The sequence below is a fragment of the Gobius niger genome (assembly GCF_951799975.1).
Source record: "Gobius niger genome assembly, chromosome: 3".
In the NCBI taxonomy this organism is placed as follows: Eukaryota; Metazoa; Chordata; class Actinopteri; order Gobiiformes; family Gobiidae; genus Gobius; species Gobius niger.
In genome coordinates, this window is record NC_136854.1 from 18,624,066 (window position 1) to 18,643,582 (window position 19,517).

Consider the following 19,517-nt stretch of genomic DNA (forward strand, 5'->3'; position numbering starts at 1 on the left):
AAATGACTGCTCTGCACATGCAGGAGTTGCCCCGCATGGCCTCGCTGAACCTTAAAAAGACTAACCTTGCCAGTAAGCTGAATTCTGGCAGTATTTAAAGGAATAGGCCACCGTTTTTATATACTAAGATATGTTCTTACCTCACTTTAGTCGAGTTAATATATCCCCGTCTGGTCATTGTCCGCGCGCTCTGTCACGCAAACGGAGCACATACGCAGCCTCTCCCATATGTGACATAGCTCCGAAAAAGCTCACGATAGAAGCTACCAAGCTCTTCCACGTGTTCCCTATTTAAATAAAGTTACGTGAAGTGTTGTCATGCGAAGTATATTTACACAGAAATGTAACGTGTCGATTTTATAAGCAAATAAAAAGGGGGACTATATTGTGAGGCGTAATGATACGAGGAGCACAGCGTCCGCGTAGTAACTCCTAAAGACTTCCCCCGCTCACTTCCGTCAATAACCTTTAGGAGTTACTGCGCGGACGTTTTACTCCTCGTATCATTACGCCTCACAATATAGTCCCCCTTTTTATTTGCTTATAAAATCGACACGTTACATTTCTGTGTAAATATACTTCGCATGAAAACACTTCACGTAACTTTATTTAAATAGGGAACACGTGGAAGAGCTTGGTAGCTTCTATCGTGAGCTTTTTCGGAGCTATGTCACATATGGGAGAGGCTGCGTATGTGCTCCGTTTGCGTGACAGAGCGCGCGGACAATGACCAGACGGGGATATATTAACTCGACTAAAGTGAGGTAAGAACATATCTTAGTATATAAAAACGGTGGCCTATTCCTTTAAGACGAGAGTCCATCTTGAACCGCTCCCGCCTTCATCGTTCGGACTGAACCAAAATTGGTTTTGGCAAAAAATACAGTATTTAACAACGCGGCGATCACAAAAAACAGAAGGTGTTCTGAAACATATCACAAACACACATAACCTTTTTCAAAACTAAACATTGAGTGGATTTGCAGTGTTCTTGATCCAATCAGCAACAAATGCTGCTCGAAACGTCCTCTCCCGAACAATTCAAGAGGTCCCAGCTTGATGTTGGCACTGTAATCTCAATCTGGTTCTTGCCAGGTAATAAAAAGACATCTATTAGAACAAAGCTTGTATTTTTATATTAGAATATTTATAAAATGCCAAACAGTAGGCTATCTCTTTTACATAGGCCTACTCTTTTACATTAAGCAACATGTAGCAATGACTGGGGATTAAATACTGTTTTGAAGTCGTACAATGTAGCAAAGAAACAGGCATTTCCTTTAAAAAATACATTTTCTTTAAAAAATACATTTTTCAATGTACTTGTTTTGAAGACAAGCTTTGGGACCCCTCCTGCAGTGCCTCTAATCAAAGAGAAATGCAGTCCAATTAAATATTAGAGCGTATGAGCCTTTTTTGTGGCCATGCTTTTTTTTTGGGTCAGGCAGTGAATTAAATTCTCAGAATGAACTCAGTAAATAGTCCTTGCTCATGAATAGCTCGTTCTATTCAGCGCAGGGCTTATGAACTCATGCAGACACACCAGGACTCAATGTGGTGTGAGAAGATTGAGAAAGCAACACCCCAACTAAGCCACTGTCCGACTCTTGAGATAAGATGGGTATGCCCAAACTTGAACAAGACAGAATTATTTTGCTGCTTACTCTTTAGCACACAACATTTAAATACACATTGGGTAGACCTATTTTGAATGGTAAGAATAATCAGGATAGTTGGCAAAACATAAATTAGGCTTGTTCCTCTTCAAATTCCTACTTTTGTATTCACATGTTTTTAAACTATTCAAACGGTATAATTATACTCTTGAATTTAGCTTCCAGAAGAAAATATAACATGTATTGCACACACTTAATTTCTAAGCTGCAGTTTTCAAGTCTTGTGCCAACTCTGGCAGCTTAGCAAACATGATAAGAGGAAAAGCAGCAAGAACTCTCCCACCATCATGGTAATGGTTAACCAGATAATTCATTAAGGGGTGGGAACAGCAACAGAGTAACAGCAAGTTATTTTGACTCATTTTGATCTAGCCCGCCTTCAATGGTTTGAATTCAGTCATCGCGGGACTCAGGATGGAGGAGTCAGTGCAAGAAGAGCCCCAACAAGAATCATTACCAGAGCAACTTGAATTGGAATACAATATCCAAAATGAAGATGAAGGTAATTCTGCTTTAATTATGTCCGCATCATTTTAAATTAGAACAATATTAAGCTATTACTTATCCGTTGAGCTGCCAGTGAACAAACATAAGCATCTGATGTAAACTATAGATATTGTACAATACATATCTTATAATAATTCCAAACTATGTTCTGTAATTTTAAGGCAATATTCGGCGCAGGTTGCGAGACAGGGATCTTCTCAAGAAGAGGAAGGCTGAAGCAGAAGAAAAGGAGACAGACGAATGGGATTTTGGGTAAAATTGTGGACAGCTACATTTAATAACGATCAACACTCAAGAAAAAATTAAAAACATTAATGAAATTTGTAAATCCTCAAATATGATATGCAACGCAAAACTAGAGTCAATGCTATGTTCTATATCTCAACAACATGCATTGTTGTTGAGATATTAAATTGATGTTTGAACTATATTTTCAAACTTTCCAGTTCATTGGGCAAGTGTAATTCAAGTACTGCCATTTAAACAAGGTTTCCAGTGTATCTCTCAGTAAGCTGCGCGCACTCAGACATGTCACTGTTTTTGGCGCGTTTCATTGTGTGGTGAGTACATTATCTGCCCTCTATGCTTATCAACCACTGGTTTATATGGAACATGATGCAAGAGCAAACCAAAGGTCAGTGTGGTGTCTCTGTTGATGCCTCAGTACTAGGTCAAAGACTTTGCACTTTTGCCAAGCAAAAGACCAAAGCTAAATCAATGTAATGTTTTCTGCCATTGTGTAGGACTGAGAGTCCGAGGAAAAGAGGGAGAAGTGGGGCTAAAAGAGGCAGGAGAAGAGGGAGACCACGGAAAACAGAAACTACTGTGATCACACATTACCAGAATGAAACAGCTCTGGATCAGGATGCAACAGTAACAGTCACAGAGGCTATTCTGGATCAAACACCTAGCTCTCTGGAAGCACAACTAGTTTCGACTGCTCTGCCTCTGACTGTGTCTGTGTTTGAACAACTTAACCCTACATCACAAGCCCCTGTGCCAACCTCTGAACCTACGGTGAACGCATCTCCAGTCCCAGTCCTAGATGTGGCTCGAGGTCCAGAAGCTGTCCCTCTTCCTGTGCTCCCAGTCATCCAAGAACCTCTTCTGGTGCAACCAATGTTCACAGAGCCGCAGAATAAGCCAGCACTAAACCAGATCTTGATTGAAGACTTAGGTCCTGATGAGGAGGAGGATCTGGGTCCGCCTGAGGACAAACAAGTCGGCGAAGGTATGGGAGAAAATACCTGCACAAATGTGTTCCCTGCACATTTGTGCAGGGAACATGCACAAATGTACATGTTCCCTGCATCCAACTATAAATTATACTTTTTTATTATGTTTTTCAGACTTGAGTGGGAAACCAATAATCGCAGTGGAACCTACATTTCTCTCAAACCCCGCACTATCATCCCCACCTCCCCAGGAATATGTGCCCAGCAATTCATTCTAATTTTTGTCCTGAATGACAGATTAATATCCATGCCAATATCAACACCAGATTCATGATGCTGACAGCTGCTTTGCTTATTTAAATATTTGAATTCAATGCAAACCTCTTAGACTTATTTATTCTAGGTTTGTGCCTTATTATTTTATATATTTTTGCAAACATTATGCATGCTCTAAAAATGCTCTTATTGTTAAAAAAAAAAAAATGCCCATGATTGATAAATGATGTAAGCTAAATGTTTGTGGCAAAAGTTGTTGATGAAAATAATAAAATGTCAATGTGTTAATCTTTTCAACAAAAGACTCTTTTTGTAATTCATTACTATATTAATACAATGAATCATTTTAAGTATGGCAAAAAGCTAGCATTTAGCGCCCTCTGCTGAGGTCTGCCATGCTCAGAAATTAGTATTATGTTATTGTTATTATATTATGTCGTTATATACTTACCTTATAAGTTCTTATCATGAACTCACAAATCAATCCATGTGTCGAAGGCATAGATTTAATAAATAGGAGAAGCTTTTTTACTCTCATTATCAGTCACGTGGGCTGGTGTGGACATCTGATTGGCTATCCAAGTAACACGTATTTCCGCATTGACATTTTGGCATCGTGTTATTTGGACACGAGTTTTCTGTATTTTCTGGTAAATCATGAGTCCCCAGTGCAACACATGTGGGGAACAACTCCAAAAACTCAACCAGCAAGTTGCTGTAATGAGAAAAGAAATCAAGAACCTAAGGTATTGTTATAAATAGGCTGAGATGAAGTGAAGCTAGTTGTAGCCAGTGTCAAAGCTAGGGTACCTGACTTTTTGTTGTAGAGTAAATGTATTTTTGCCTTCACAGAGTATGTTGTAAACACTGAAAAGAAACGAGACCTTATTGCAAATATAGGAAGATAGCATTGTTTTTATGTGGATATGCAGGAGGGATTGTGAAAACTAGAAACGAGTTTGAACAGGAAAAATCAAGTACCCCAGCTTTAAGTCTACAATGATGTGTTAATCCAAATAATCTTAAATGCAGGACAGAGGTCAATGCAGGACAGAACAGTACTTCGTTAGAGGCAAGGTGGATTATCAGTGTGCTTTACATTGTGTATAAGACATTTTCATTGTATCTTATTACAATGACTTATCTCAATGTTCGTAATGGGTGTGTTTTTTATTCTCTAAAGGCAAATGTTGGACAGTGCAACAAGAGCCCACCGCAAACATATTTTATCTCTTCAGTCTGTGGTGTCAAAAATGGATCAGAAGGAGCCTTGTAAAGCCCAAGTTACAAAACTGTCAAACAACTCGGCATCCTCAGTGAGTGTGTTGGAACAAGGTAATCACAGAGAATAAAGTGTCTTTGGCACTTTTTATACGAGAGGTTCATGTTTTCCTTGTGACATTAAAGGTATTATCCAGACTGTTCCCATCGGTTATCTTAAATCCTGCTTCACTGCAAAGAATGGGACACCGAGACAGCCCACCATATGCGGTCCTTCCAGGGCTGAGCTGCAGATTCAGCAGAGTGTCTTCAACAACCCAGAACATGCCCTGGTGGGGCTAGAGCAATACTCTCATGTCTGGTATGTCTTCTACTTGAACAGATGTTTTCTTCTTCTCATTAATTGTTGTAATTTTAATTTATTTATGATATTGTATAAGATTCAGGTTAAGCTACTGTTGTAATCTTAATTATTTCAAGTTCACATTTAACAATGAGTGAAACCATCCTTATTTTCTCTCTCTAGGATAATATTTGTCTTTCACAAAAATGGGCACCTATCTGTTAAAGCCAAAGTAAAACCTCCAAGGCTCAATGGTCAAAAAGTTGGAGTGTACTCAACACGCAGTCCACATCGACCCAACGCCATTGGCTTGACTCTTGCTAAGCTGGATAATGTTGTTGGTCAGTGCTTATATCATTTTGATAACAGTGAACGGTAATCATTTACTTTACTTTGACTTTCTGTGTGTTGTGTTTCTGCAGGGGATACTATATACCTGTCTGACATTGACATGATTGATGGGACCCCAGTCCTGGACATAAAACCTTACATTCCAGACTATGATTCCATTCACTCTAGAGTCGATTCTGAAGCTCATGAAGCAAACACAAGCAAAAAGGAAATAAATAAGGAAGCGTATCAACATACAGGATTGGCAACTGAGAATTCTGAAAAGCCAGAAAATGAAGAAGAAATTGAGAAGACGGATACTAAACAACAAAAGTTAGAACAATATAATATAAAAGAAGGGGCATCAAGCATAGGTGATCAGTTATCTCATTTGCATAGTGCATTGGAAGAAGTTAAGGAATATGTGACCCAAAATGACTCAAGTTTAGAGACGAGAAACAAAGGTCCCATCTCTCCAAAAATAAATGCATCAGAGTCTTCATTTGACCAGCCCTGCTATGGAGAAGAAGCTTATAGCACCATAGCAAGCTGGATCAGGGAGCCTCCAGTTTCCAGTTTGGAGGTGCGCTTCACTGCTCATGCTGAAAAGGAGCTTGCCAAATTTCTTTCTGCAGGTAAGAAAAAGAAAAGAAATATTAACAACAATAATTTAAGTTCTTCAGTTGTGTTAGCTTGTCAAATTGAAAACTATTGTCTATTTCAACCCCAAATATATGATTTGTATACATACTACAAACAGAGACTGTTGTGCGCATCAGGCTATTTGTTGATGAATTAATTTTAATTTTTATCCAGGATGTAACAAAAGTGACGGGCCCAGATTCAAATTTCTGCGCAGCACAGAGGAAGCCATAGCTGCTATCAGAGGTGTGCTGTCGGCAGACCCACGCTCTGTGTACAGGAGAGCGCGTTGCACGGACAAACTCTTCTACTTCACATTGGACACGGCTGATGTCACGTGCTGGTTCGGACACGGCTTTGCTGAGGTTTTGCAAGTCCGGCCAATTCAGCAGTTGTAAAATGTAGTAAGATGCTTTGTAAAAAAAAACTGGAATTCAGGCTGCAAAAATGTCATTCATCATTATGTCAAAAAACAATGTTTATTCAACCAATAAGTTAAAAAGAAAATACCATAGCACAGAATTGTGTACTCTAAATTTTACATGCACAGTCAACTGAAGTTTTAGTTTTGGAAAGCGCTTGTTAAATAAATATATACTTTGTGGTATTCATACAGATTTTGTGTGTGTAGTTATTTTTACAGTGTTTGGTGGCAACCCTCTTTGCTTCGATTAAATAAGACATTTATTGAATAAAAATCGAAACTATCAACAAAATGAGACTTCTCTCAATCGATGGGGCGAACGCTGCAGCAGACTCAAAAGTCCAGAGGGGGGCAGTAATGAGCTGGCGGCCCTGAACACTGCGATGACGTGTGTCGAAGAAGACAGACGGACCAATGACAGCGCTGACATTTGTGTTTTGAATGGGACGAAAAGCGGCGAGCATTTCTTCTGCAAACAAACTGTTTTGTTTGTGCCATTGCTAAAGGCAGCTTACATGATTTGCCATATTCTTTTTCAGATTACAAAAAGGTAAACAAACCCCATGTCAATCTATTGCCGGAATGTATATGGATAAGAATCATATATGTGTCTAATTGTTCAACGATGTAATCAGAGTAGCTAGTTTTAGTAGCTAATACAAACAGTTGAATTATACGCTACTACTATTTTACACAACTGTTACATAGAGGAATAAGAATAACTGAATAACTGATGAGAAGGCGTGAATGATTGTTCAGTTTATCAGCAACAGTTACTGTTATTTGCTCGCTCACTCGCGTCGCGTCAATCTAAGCCAAATAAATCGCGTTGAAGTTCTTACTATTTAATTATTTGTTTGTTTTAGATTTGCTGAAATAAAAAAGCAGATACTATATTTTTCTTGAAGGCTGGTGAATAGAGCATAAGAATGTCACTCAGAAAGTCGACCTCTGGTGGAGATTACTTGGTAAGTACTAATAGCGTTACACTCATTTAAATTAGTAAGGAGAGAGCCTCATACGATGAAGATATCTTTCAAAGTGGATGACTAACGGTAGATTTTCATCACATTTTCTCACTGTGCGTTGTTATTTCAGTCTTTAGGCAAAAATGGAGAGAGAACACCCTTGAGAAGCCTGCACAATGAAAATCTTACAGATTCAACAGAGTCACTTCATGTCAAATCAAAATCACAGCCACTGAAACAAATAAAGGTGAGGTCATGTAGTTTTAAAGTTTAATTTAAAAACATATAACTATTAGTGTATTTATTGGTTGAATATTGTTTCTCACTAGGAAAACACCCTCATCCGCGCTCAGAAGAATGCCCTGACAAGGCCTAAACCTATTGAATATGACACTCCAGTACCTGATGGGACAGAGTCTCCTGGTTACATCCACAGCACCGCATCTTCGGAGCTGGACACTGCATATGCAACCAAATATTGTGCTGATTTAACTTTCAAATCCTTTCTCTGCGATGGTGGTGAAGTGGAAATTTCAGATGAGACAGTTGGAAAAGCAGATGATACAATTCCCTTGCTTCAACCAGGGATTGGTGGATACCCACAACACGTGTCCACTCTTGATTCAAGTAATGTCTCAGATTGCACTGGTTACTGTAACACGGAAGAGGAAAAAACGGACCACGTTTACTGCAGAAGAGAAAGTGATATGGCTTCCAACACCAGCATCACTGAAGTTCTACACGACGAACCATGTGATGCACTTGGTGATATAACTTTGAAAGTTTTGAACTGTACAGGAGGAGAGATAGAAATTACAGATTTAATCCCCTCAGTTGACAGGACCATTCCTTTACCAACTGACCAGAGTGGGAATCCAGCTGAATCTTACATTGATTCAAGCTTTTTTACTGAGGACTGTGATGTTGATCATCTGGACCACCCCTACTGTAATACTGCGACAGTGGACAGTGCTCATGTCACAAATCAACCAAGCATTCATGAAGTTTTGAATGAGAAAGATCAGTCCACCTCTAAATTTGAATACAAAGAAGCTGCTTCACTGCTCACCCGTGACCGGGACACCGAATGTTCAAATGGAAACATCAAGGCAGATCACACTTCTTTTATGTGTGAGGACCAATATTCTCCAAAACCACTGTTTACCAACATTATCATAAAACCGATAAATGACCACAATGGAGAGGACACATCAACAAAACGCACAGGCAAATCTGAAAATTGTCAAGAATATGGCACAAAAGAGAACTTGGACCATGATGTCAGTGCTTTAGCCTTACCACAACACTCTTCCAATGACAGCCACCACGAGACTGTATCGACTCTTCACACAGAGGTCAAAGAGAAGGATGACACCCTCAGTCAATCCCAAGTCCACTCCATTACCCAACTTCAACAGGACAGTGACACAGCCGACAGTGCCCTAGGCTTGTCTCCTAATGCCCCTGCATCTTCAGAACCACCTCAAGCAGAAACCCTTCCTGATGTTTTGAAGGCCCTCACAGAGTGCACCCCCCTGCATTTGAAGTTCCTCACCCCAATTGTCCGGAGAGCTTCTTTAGCTTGTATGCAGGCTCAAAGGGAACTGGTTGCTGATCTGTTTGCGGGTGATGATTGCGATCTAGCAGGAGCTAAATCTATCGTGGTACCCAATCTTGACCATGCTGAATCGTGGAGAGTGCCCCTTGACATTTCGATGTCTCGTCCTTTGTTTAATTCAACAGAGCTTGTTCACCGATCACAGCCTTGCACCGTCACAGAACCACCCAAAGATGTCACCCTTACCCAGCCTGAAGTGAATAATCTGCCAGTTATGGATATTCCCATGATCAGTGAAGGCCCACTGCAGCAGCAACTGAGACAAATGGCAGAGTTTCTCATGTTCGCTTCAGGAAAGATGGGTCCCTCTCCTGCTTCTGCACCCGCGGCCCCACCCACACAAGCAGAGCACCACAACGCCTGTGTGGGAACTAGTCCACTGAGACTGATCAACCACAGTGTCAACACATCCGGGCAGTTTGAAAGAAAGAGATGCTTCTCTGTGGAAGATCAATGTACTCTGACTGACCCGCTCGTCTGGAAGTGAGTGTTAAGACAAAATCAAAAGAGTATTGCAATATTTTCAGAAACTATGCAAACAAGGTCTTTAATTTGACCAATATGTAACGTAAAGTAATTTGGTTTTAGCAATGATCTTTGGAATTCAGCCTCATGTTGTCCAGCACCACTATGATAGAAATGGCCAGTATTAAATATGACAATAATGATAATGTTCAGGAATTCAACATAGTTATATATTTTGTAGCTCTAGTTCAGATCTCCGACTACCAATCAATCACTCACTCACTCACTACATTCACACAGTCATGGCAAAGAGGACACAGCATGATATTTTACATGGCTGTTCTTGTGCAGTGCACCTGTGGACAGTCTGGAGGGTGTTCCACGGCCAGAGCTGGAGCAGCGGGTGGTCTCCAGCATGATCATTGTGGAGGCTCTGGTACAGCAGTTGGCAGCGGCTCGGGCACATGCACTGCCCCCTGCTGGAGCTGCCCCATCAGAGCTCAGGGACAAGACTGTCCAGACTGAGCACACTGAACTGAGCCAGGTAATAAATGGACACCCTGCAAGGCAAGAGCGTTGCCATTTGTTTCACTGTCACAAGGATTCATTAAAATACATAATGCTTGTTTTTTTCTTTAGACTTCACTACATAGGGAACTTTATTTGGAGGCTCTAAATAGAATAGAAGAACTAGAAATGGATAATACATCACTTCAGAATCTTGCTCTGCTCATGCAGAATGTAAAAGTAACAATGGTAAGAAAAACAAAATGCAATATAAAAAAAAACAATGCACAATTCTGATTTATTTGCATGTATTTTCCACACAGGCTGCTGTGACCGCTGACACTGATGCAGCTCTCTGCCAGATGAAGAAAGTGGAGGAAGTTGTCAGAGAAGACCACAATAGTCTTGTTTCAAATGTATGCAGTTTATGCGAAAACACATACTCCTTCTCATTTGTAGCCATTTATTGTTATTTCCTTTGTGTACAGTATGGTCAGATGAGGTCATTGTTGGGAATGTCGAGGGAGTCACAAATGAGAATGATACAGAAAGTGAAAGATGTTCTCCAGCAGAAAGAGGTCATGCACAGCAAGATGGAGGAAGCGTGTTCGGCAAAGGAAGCTGTAAGTTACTCTCTTAGCTGCAAACATGACTATTTAAAGTAAAATAATACAACCACAGCTTACCTTTTTCTCTGAAGGCCTACAGTGTAATGGACCAGCTCAGAAAACACTGTTCAATGGAAATCTCTGAGCTGGAGAAGTGTGTGGGTTCACAGCAAGAACTATTGTCTGCCCTGAACAATGCAAACCCAGAACAGGTACCAACACTTTGCAACTGCCTCTCTTCTAAATGTTATCGTTCTCTTTCTCTTTATTCTATATTTTACTTGAAAGTCTGTATTTGGATTCGCAGGTTACACTGAATAAGGCCTACTCTGAAACGCTCAACTCTGCTTCAGAACTTCTATCTAAAACCACAGAGCAACAGTCCAGTTTGGCAAAGGAGGCAAGTCCCCCCCCCTTTTTTTTCCTTTCTTTTCTTTCATGTCATTTTTTTTAACACAACCAGATTTCTAAAAGCTCACGATGGTGCTTAAATCCTCTGGCAGCTCTGCTCAGTGAGAGGTCACCTACAGAAGTGTACCCCCATTCTTCTGAAGCTGAATGAGAAGGCGGACACTGCTTTGAGAGATCGGGACCAGCACATTGCCGAGAGAGACCAAGCCTTACAAGACAAGGAGCAGGTCAGAGAACAGACATTTTCCTTCCAGTCCGTTTAAATATCTTAAAATGCCTATGAAGGTTTTCTCTTTACCACAGAAGCTTTGACTGTGTTGAGTTAACTATTGAAATCCTCTTGGCACTTTAACAGAACTATCCTGAAAAGTTATTATTGAAGCCATGTTGGGTGAACCCCATTCAAGAGTTGATTTTTTTGCGGACTCGTCTTTATAATGTTTGATCTTCTCTCTCAGGCTGAAGAGGAGCTAAACCAGGCTCTCCAAAACCTCCACATTGCAAAGGGACAGATCAGTGATTTGAATCTACAACTGACTATTTTGACATCAGGTAAATTAGTAACTACTATCTCAAGTTTGTTTTTGTCCTGTTGAACCTGAATTCTATTTGTTATACATTTGTTTTTGTTTTAGAGATGGGAGTGTTGCGCCAAAAGCTGAGTGAGAACGATGATGAGCGTGCTCAGCTGGACAGGAAGGCCACAGAACTGTCTGCTACTCTGTCCTCCACTTTGGCGTCCTATGCTTTTCTGGAGCAGGCTCTTGCATCTGAAACGACGAAGTATGATTTCTATTTTCTATAAAGACACCTACTTTACGATGCTTTGCGGAGATGGATGTCTGTAATCCAAATGTCTTTTTAGGTTGCAGCAGTCTTGGACGGACATAAAGCAAGCTAAAGAAAGAGCACAAGAGTAAGAAGCTGTTGTTTTTGCTGAATTATCCAACTTGAGTCCCTTGAAAGTAACAAGAAAGTTAGCAACTTTGTTTTTAGTTTCATTTAAACTGCTGCCCTCCTTAGAGCTTACAGTATCTGTGTACCGCTTCATATGATCTATAGGTATTGCAGTAGTTTCTGTGTTTTCTTATCCCCCAGGCTGGAGTCGTCCCTGGGCCAGTCCGAGCAGCGTGAGGATGAGCTGAGCATGGCGCTGACCCGCAGTGAGGAGAAGGTTGCTCAACTGCAGTCTGTGTCTGAGACCCAGGCTGTTCAACTGCAGCAACTCCAGGAGATGTGCTCCCAGCTCAGCGGAGTGCAGGATATGAACGAGGTGAGCACTTTTTATTAACTACATTCTAGGGCAAACCTGGCTGTGAATTGGTCATTATCAAAACTATGTATTCAATTAGATTTTTCCCCCACATTCATAAAAAATAATAATAAATATAGCTTGAGGCTTATGAACATGGACAAGATCTACCTTTTAAATAAACTAAACTGAACAAAATGAATGCTTTCCACTCCACTGCAGTTTTACACACATTACAAAAAAATCTATGATATTCGCTGGATGGGCTTAGGAGGAAAACCTATTCCTCATTATTCATGTGATGTTGAAGTCTAATAGTGAAAACCTTTTCTCCTATCTTAAAATATCTACACCTTGGTTTACCGGTATATGGCTTATATCGTGGCTGCTACAGTTAATCCTTTTGCCTTTTGGACTTGCATGAAAAACAGAGTTACAAACTGAGGTAAATGTACTGGTTCTGCAGTTGTTTAGGGTCTGAATTATATATATATATTTTTATTTTAATGTTTAACTTTTTTTCTTTTTAATGCAGTATTATCACAGGGTAATACACTATGCCTGCAAATGATTCATACAGTTTTTTTTATTAATCACACAGACACAAAGTTATTTATTGCTTTGTGAGTACATATGTATTTAGCCAGAGACTTGCACTATGGGGGTTATTTATCAAGACAGGTGCTAAATAGCGAGTGCAAACTGAAATATTAAATGTAACTGTTTGTGGCTATGCTGCACTAAATATACATGTGAATTTGCCTGAGTAAATGCCCATGAGCAAACGCCTGGTAAATTAGCCTTATGTTGCTTTTCAGTTCTTGCAGATGGAAAACGAGCTGACCAGGGAGCAGATTGCTGAAAGCGAGCGTATGCTGAGGGAAAACCTCCAGAGCCTGAGGGAGAGGAACATCCAGTGTGAAGACCTCAACGGAGAACTTCGTCAGCTTCAGTAAGTCCAGTCACATGTGTTAAGATGTGACCGTAGGGTATTTGGCACAGGACTTATAATTAAATATAATTATAGTATTTTAATGTCAGACTGCTCTATATTAAAATGGAAGGGTTGGTCAGATATTTTTCTTTACAAATGTGTGTTTTAGACATGAGAACACGGATCTGAAGGAAGAGCTGGATTGTATAAGAAGCCAATTTACTGCCAGTCAAATGGAGCACAAAGAGAAACTCGAGCAGATCGTCACTGAAATAGCCATTCTGCACCACACTGTGAGAAGTGTAACCAATGAGCTGCACACATCTCTAAAGGACGAGGTAAATAATTCACAGAAAACAAAAACATAAATACTTGGATTTCACACACTTCATTTTTGTTTTTTAATCATTATTTTCAGAACCCTGATCAGTCGGCCCAAAATAACTGCAGCTCTTTAGTGGACAGTGTCACGGCAGCACCAACGACTGAGAAGGAGCAGAGCCCCAAAACAGGTTGGTCATTCAGTGCAAAGGTGAATTGTGTGAATTCTTGATCAAGGTTTGGCTCATTATTGTTACTGAATTAGTAGAATTGATGGGCAGTGCTAGGCCTTAGGAGTCTAGTATAACCTGTTTACTTTGAATGTGTTACAACTGCCTTTGTGATCGTGACTAATGTAATTTCAGTGCTGTGTATTTTTAGGTTGGGATATTCCTGCGTGCAATATATCATTAATCCGTTGAATAGTGTAGTATATTGCCTCATTTCCCTCAGTCGTCACAATAATGTATTGTGCCGTAAAGGGGAAAAGCTGAATTAGAAAAATTACAAAAATCACATTTAGTTTTCTGGGCTTACATGTTCAACTTGTAAACTTGTAGAAAGTGGATCCTTAAAATGTTTTTATAGATTTAAAAGCTGCTAACTGGCTTGACTTTTACCAGAGACGGATCATTAAATAAAATACTGTACCTTGTAAGGATAAGCTTCGATAAACACTGTCCATCTTCAGATGATGACACAGCTTGTGCATCATCTCTACAGGGAAAGTTTACATTCTTATTTTCTTTCAGAAAACACATCATTACACCGTAATGGAGGCTCAAAATGAGCAGGCTGAAGCAAGGAAGCTTATGTGCCAGGGTTTCCGTGGGGCATTAAAAGTCATTACATGAACTGTGCCAAAATGAAGGCTTTAAATGTTTATTAAAAAGCAAAACTGCCATTAAATCTAAATTTATTGGGAAAATTATGACTTTGCTCAACAAGTTTTACTGTGTAGGTTCATCAAAAATAAGTATATCTTATATGCAATTCCTGAGTTTACCAAATCCTACTCGAGTAGAAATTTATGCTATTTGCAAAGGTATCAATATTTCTTTTTTCTAAAATAGATCATGGTTTTGTTTAATCAAGAGTATTGTAACAAAACGTTAAAATAATATTTAGCTTAATAAAATATATCTGTTTATGGAGCTGGAGAATGAGATGGGTTTTATTGTATAGAACAATTACTGTTGGCAAAGTGGAATCAAAAATGATAAAGGGCAGTGGTTCTCAAACTGTGGTACATTTACCATTGGTGCTACATGGGTCTGACTATTTAATTTATGCTTTAGTGCTGCAATTGGGTTAGACTTTCTGGTTGAGACATGGTTTACAGTGATTTAGTCCAGTTTTGACTATGATCTAGACCTGGTGGTGTTGGTCAAATATTATATTTCGGAGTGGATACTTGGTGTGGAAAAACATTTCTATGGAATAAGATTGAGTTTGATTTTTTTTTTGTATAAGTTAAAATACTAAAATCCTTGTCCTTGTTTTCGAGTAGTGTTCACCCTTGTTTTCTGACCCCTCAGATGCCGTGGTCCAGTCTGAGCTGGTTTTCAGTAAGTCCAGTGCCTTCACGCGGATCACTGCTGTTACTCCTAAGAAGAGTTTGTCCACAGAGCGCGAGGCCGAGGAACAGCAGAGTAGTGTGTCTGAGCTGCTGGTCGGGCTGGACAGCACAGTCTCTGAGCTCAGGAACACTCTGGCCTCAGTGCAGCAACAGAAGGACGCCCTACTCAAGGACAGGCACCACACCATGTGAGCGTGAATAACCGTCTATACTGAATACTGTGCAGCGCGCAGACCAATTACCAGTCAATCTTTTATTTCCATGAAATAATGTAGTGAGTCAGTTAAAGAATTCCACACCGGTAATAATCAAAGGGTTACATTAAAGATAGTAAAAAAAAAAGTATGTTTTTCAGAGATCAATTAATTTTCTGAAGTACTATTGCATCACGATGTACTACAGTTTTATGCATGAGAAAGCAATTTTATGGAATAAAAACAACTGTTTAGTTACATGTAGCAGTTAGTTCTTGTTACTGTATGGCATCTGTTCAAATGACTCTGAAATGTGTGTTCCAGATGTGGCCTGCAGAGGGAGCTGGAGGCCGCACACAGCGCTCACCACACTGAAGTGTCAGAGCTGCAGTATCAGTGTAGTCGGCTGAACGCCCGGATGGAAAAGATTAATGCAGCTCTTCAACAGAAGATTCAGGTTATTGAATTTATGAAATATATGCAACAAATAATTAATAAATAATCATATTGAAAATAGACGTTTTAACCACTTTTTGTCCTTTATAGGATGAAAAAACAGTTTCAAAGTTGGTGTCAGAGATCAGTGAGATTCAAGAGATGCTAAACAAACACAAGGCTGATAATAATGTAAGTTCCACAATTAAAATGACCATCAACACTATAGGATTGATCAGTTTGTGGCCTTCATTAAAGTCCTACAAATGTTATGGCATAGTATTCTTTTTTTTCACAAATAAAGGAACATCTTTTGCTTTGTAGGAATTACGCAAAGAGGTGGTGGAGCTGCGTCGTTCTCTACAGCAGTCCAAGTCCGAGGCTCACTTTCTGCGCGATGAGCTGAGGAAAAATGGCGCTCACTCGGCCCCAGCTAGCTTCATGGAAGAGAAGATTGCCTTATTGAAAGAGGTGTGATTACAACACACTTTTATACTGCATATATGAGAAAACCTATAAACTAAATAATTAATTTCACCAACATTACAGATGGAGAGACTAAAAATGAGTCTTCAGGGTGAAGAGCAGGCTCGGAAGAAACTTTTGGACCGAGCAAAAAGACATGTAAGTTTTTCTCTAGCCTCGATTCAAGTGTCTGTATTAAGCAGAATAAAGGAGAAAACTTGTGTTGTCTTTCTGCAGCAAGCCATCTACGAGACTAACCAGCAGAAGAGCGAGAAGGAGCTCCAAATGTTAAACAACATGCTCAACAAAGTCAGAGAGGTGAGCCCGGATTGATTTTTACAGGGCGCATAACATTAGCGCTCCACTCTCGTGTGTTTGGGAACTCGCAAATTCAGCTTGCAAAAAAAGTGTATATTTCACAAGTTTTTAATACGTTGATACGTTGTTGTTGTTTTTTACAGACTCTGCTGTCGTTGCCTGGGGCTGTAAAAAATTGCGAACAACTGCAACAGCTCATGGAATATGTCGGCTAATTTTCAATGTTGTATTTATGTATTTTCTATTTTGACTTTGAAATACAGTTTTAATGTGTATGGGATTATTAAAGTCATTAAAATATATTAGATTTGGTTCAAAACAAGCAGCACATTTATTTTGAATTTTCTTGCCATGTCAATAACTGTAGGCAATACTTAAAAATAACCAAAAATGAGTTAACCTTTTAAATGTTGTCCTTGCAAAGATGAAATAAATCCCTTCCCACTTCTCATGCACTGACATATACCATGACAACGTGGATTATGTGAGAGTGGCTGGAGTTTCAAAATCCGTGGCACTCAACACAAATTAGCTGCTATTCAAGTATAATTTGCACAAGTCATATCTGTCAACAATGTCTTTTTTTTCCTCCCTACTGATCGCAAAATCAAGTGTCTTCTCTGTAATGAGGCATTTTTCTTCCAGTCTCGTCTTGCCTGTGCAAACATGCCAGAGCCGTGGTCCTTTTGTCCAAATGAAGCACTCGTCACCTACGCCAAAATATCATGTTACAAGTGAATTTGTGTCCATGATTAGTGGATGTACACGGTAGATTAAGCGTGCGCCTAAGTGCGCTGCTGATGTCTGGACATGATAACGGCGGTTGTTCTTCTAATACCACGGCTCCAGACGGCACTTCAAACCTGCCGAGCTGAAACCAACATTTATAAAACACTGTCAAAGTCTGGGCTTATTTGATCCTGTGCTAGATTTAATATATGATCTTTAACACAATGATAAGCTTGAATAATTTATTTTTTATTTGGGGGAAAAAAATAAGTGCTACATCGTTCAACTTATAACCTAAAGGCATCCTAACAGGCTGTTTCAATTGGCCACAAAATACATGCAAATGAGCAAATGAACATGTAACACACAATTAAGCCTATGACTGCCAAGCACAATAATTTAGAAACGACATTTAAAAGCTAACCATAATCTCAATAACATCAACACACTCATTTGAATTAAAAACAAAAAAACTTTCACACAAGAGACTATGGCACATAGTCTACAAACCCTGATATAAAGTAAAGGACCATCATCAGATGGCTGGTAAAGATCTTGGCATATCACAGTTGAGTCAATTCACACAGAGCGAAGGAATGAAAATGATGTTTGTGCATGAGTCTCTGTTTATGCTGTCTTTATTGGAGCAGCAGTGCGTCCAGTTGAAGAGTTAGGTGCTATATCGCAGGCACAAACCTGTCCATGTTTCCTGTGTATGAGGGATGTCGGAGATAGCCGCTGGCGTTGGTGATTGGAGCAGAGCCGTTGTACTGGGAGAATGAGCCCAGCTGCACTGGGGAGATCCTGCCGTAGTGCTCCATGCTGTCAGTGGAGTGGAGGCGTCCCGCTCCAGGATAGCCCTGTCCGGGGTGGCTCTGTGCATAGGAGCTCTGGGGTACGTGGTGTGTGGTTTGGCTGGAGTAGAAGCCTGGATGAGAGGAGGCTCGGCTGGATACTGTCCCAACACATGACTGACTTTGAAAGGCTGCTGCTCCCAGGCTGCAGGGGCTGGGGCCGTTTGGCACTCCCTCAGGACTGAAGCTGCGGCCGGTCTGCTGCATGACCTCTGTCCCCTGTCCCGGCAGCATACTGGCTGGGCCTGGGTGTCCTATGAGGTTATTGATGCTGAACATGCGGCTCTGAGCAGCCCCAAAGCCTGGAGGTGATGTGGAGGGGTAGTATGCAGATGGCAGCTGCTGGCTGTAGGACGGACTGACCGTCATATTGGGGTAGATGGAGTTGGTATAGGCTGCTGATCGAGCCACATGAACTGGAGAGAAGACCGCACTCTCATGCACAAATGAGTTATATGTGCTCATATCACAGCGTTTAAACCTCTTCCTTCGCCTGAGGAAGCTGCCACTCTCAAACATGTCCTCGGCATTGGGGTCCAGGGCCCAGTAGTTGCCTTTACCCGGCCGCCCGGGCTCTCGCGGGATCTTCACAAAGCAGTCATTCAGGGTCAAGTTGTGGCGAATAGAGTTCTGCCATTTCTTTGAATTGTCTCTGTAGAAAGGAAAGCGCTCTGTGATGAACTTGTAGATGCCTCCCAGAGTGAGCTTACGGTCTGGCGAGTTGGCGATGGCCATGGAGATGAGAGCGATGTAGCTGTAGGGGGGCTTCCCTCTCTGCAGGGGCCTCTTCCTCCGGCGTCCTCTGGGCTGCTCCTCAGTCTGTGCAGGAGAGTTAGATGCTGCCAAACTGCTGTCTGCTGGAGAGCCTTTCTCCACTTTCACCACTGGCATTGTCATTTCTGTCGCAAAATATTTCAAACAAAACAAACAAAAGTGCTCTTACTGAGAAGTCTGCTTGAGAAGTCCAACAGTTTAATTTCAGAGAAATATTGTTGAGAATCAAGAGCCAAAGCAAAAATGTCTTCCAGTTGAGGTTAAGTCCAGCCGCAGTAGTATTCAGATGTGAGTGCAGTCTGCAGTGTGTCAGCTCTTAGTAAGGTATGTGAGAGAATGAGTCACTCGGGCTTAACCCAAGTGTAATACCTGCAGACACCTGAGGGCCACACCCCCTCCAGCATCACATGCTGTTAACATACCTCATCTTCATGATGGCCCATTGCCAGCACCTCTGTACGCACTAATGTACTGTATTTATCACGTAAAAC

General features: G+C 40.6%; 3 protein-coding genes and 1 long non-coding RNA gene across 5 annotated transcripts; 3 read left to right on the plus strand and 1 right to left on the minus strand.

The window, feature by feature from the left end:
* Positions 1-1,847: 1,847 nt before the first annotated feature.
* On the plus strand, positions 1,848-3,066 carry LOC306961226. 2 transcript variants are annotated; one of them, XR_013792742.1, is made up of 4 exons: positions 1,869-1,966; positions 2,049-2,178; positions 2,345-2,435; positions 2,927-3,066. It is a non-coding gene; the product is annotated as an uncharacterized lncRNA (long non-coding RNA). The 2 variants fall into 2 exon arrangements; XR_013792741.1 differs by having other exon boundaries at positions 1,848-2,178.
* Positions 3,067-4,219: 1,153 nt separating this feature from the next.
* trmo (tRNA methyltransferase O) lies at positions 4,220-6,651 on the plus strand. Its single transcript, XM_079553849.1, has 6 exons — positions 4,220-4,380; positions 4,818-4,969; positions 5,042-5,216; positions 5,382-5,539; positions 5,621-6,163; positions 6,345-6,651. Exons 1-6 carry the CDS (start codon positions 4,292-4,294, stop codon positions 6,566-6,568), a joined length of 1,341 nt encoding a protein of 446 aa, XP_079409975.1. The 5' UTR covers positions 4,220-4,291; the 3' UTR covers positions 6,569-6,651.
* Positions 6,652-7,092: 441 nt separating this feature from the next.
* spag5 (sperm associated antigen 5) lies at positions 7,093-16,947 on the plus strand. Its single transcript, XM_079552913.1, has 25 exons — positions 7,093-7,144; positions 7,461-7,562; positions 7,693-7,809; positions 7,892-9,663; positions 9,997-10,189; positions 10,285-10,401; positions 10,476-10,568; positions 10,641-10,775; positions 10,853-10,972; positions 11,068-11,160; positions 11,264-11,398; positions 11,630-11,723; positions 11,807-11,954; positions 12,037-12,087; positions 12,270-12,444; positions 13,242-13,375; positions 13,527-13,695; positions 13,776-13,869; positions 15,217-15,445; positions 15,776-15,908; positions 15,998-16,078; positions 16,211-16,357; positions 16,436-16,510; positions 16,589-16,669; positions 16,813-16,947. The coding sequence occupies exons 2-25, from the start codon at positions 7,524-7,526 to the stop codon at positions 16,882-16,884; spliced, it is 4,497 nt and encodes a 1,498-aa protein (XP_079409039.1). The 5' UTR covers positions 7,093-7,144; positions 7,461-7,523; the 3' UTR covers positions 16,885-16,947.
* A 1,128-nt stretch (positions 16,948-18,075) lies between these two features.
* Positions 18,076-19,149, minus strand: foxe1 (forkhead box E1; the record flags this gene model as incomplete). The annotated part of the gene is made up of 1 exon (XM_079554248.1): positions 18,076-19,149. The coding sequence occupies one exon, from the start codon at positions 19,147-19,149 to the stop codon at positions 18,076-18,078; it is 1,074 nt and encodes a 357-aa protein (XP_079410374.1).
* Positions 19,150-19,517: the final 368 nt, after the last annotated feature.

What these genes read in the sequence shown, in the direction of transcription:
- trmo (XM_079553849.1), top strand. Translation starts at nt 4,292, where the DNA reads ATGAGTCCCCAGTGCAACACATGTGGGGAACAACTCCAAAAACTCAAC. An exon ending in GAGCAATACTCTCATGTCTG is followed by an intron (nt 5,217 to 5,381) that starts GTATGTCTTCTA and finishes TTCTCTCTCTAG; the next exon opens with GATAATATTTGTCTTTCACA. An exon ending in TAAGCTGGATAATGTTGTTG is followed by an intron (nt 5,540 to 5,620) that starts GTCAGTGCTTAT and finishes GTGTTTCTGCAG; the next exon opens with GGGATACTATATACCTGTCT.
- spag5 (XM_079552913.1), top strand. Translation starts at nt 7,524, where the DNA reads ATGTCACTCAGAAAGTCGACCTCTGGTGGAGATTACTTG. An exon ending in AACACAAGGCTGATAATAAT is followed by an intron (nt 16,079 to 16,210) that starts GTAAGTTCCACA and finishes TTTGCTTTGTAG; the next exon opens with GAATTACGCAAAGAGGTGGT. An exon ending in TGCTCAACAAAGTCAGAGAG is followed by an intron (nt 16,670 to 16,812) that starts GTGAGCCCGGAT and finishes TGTTTTTTACAG; the next exon opens with ACTCTGCTGTCGTTGCCTGG.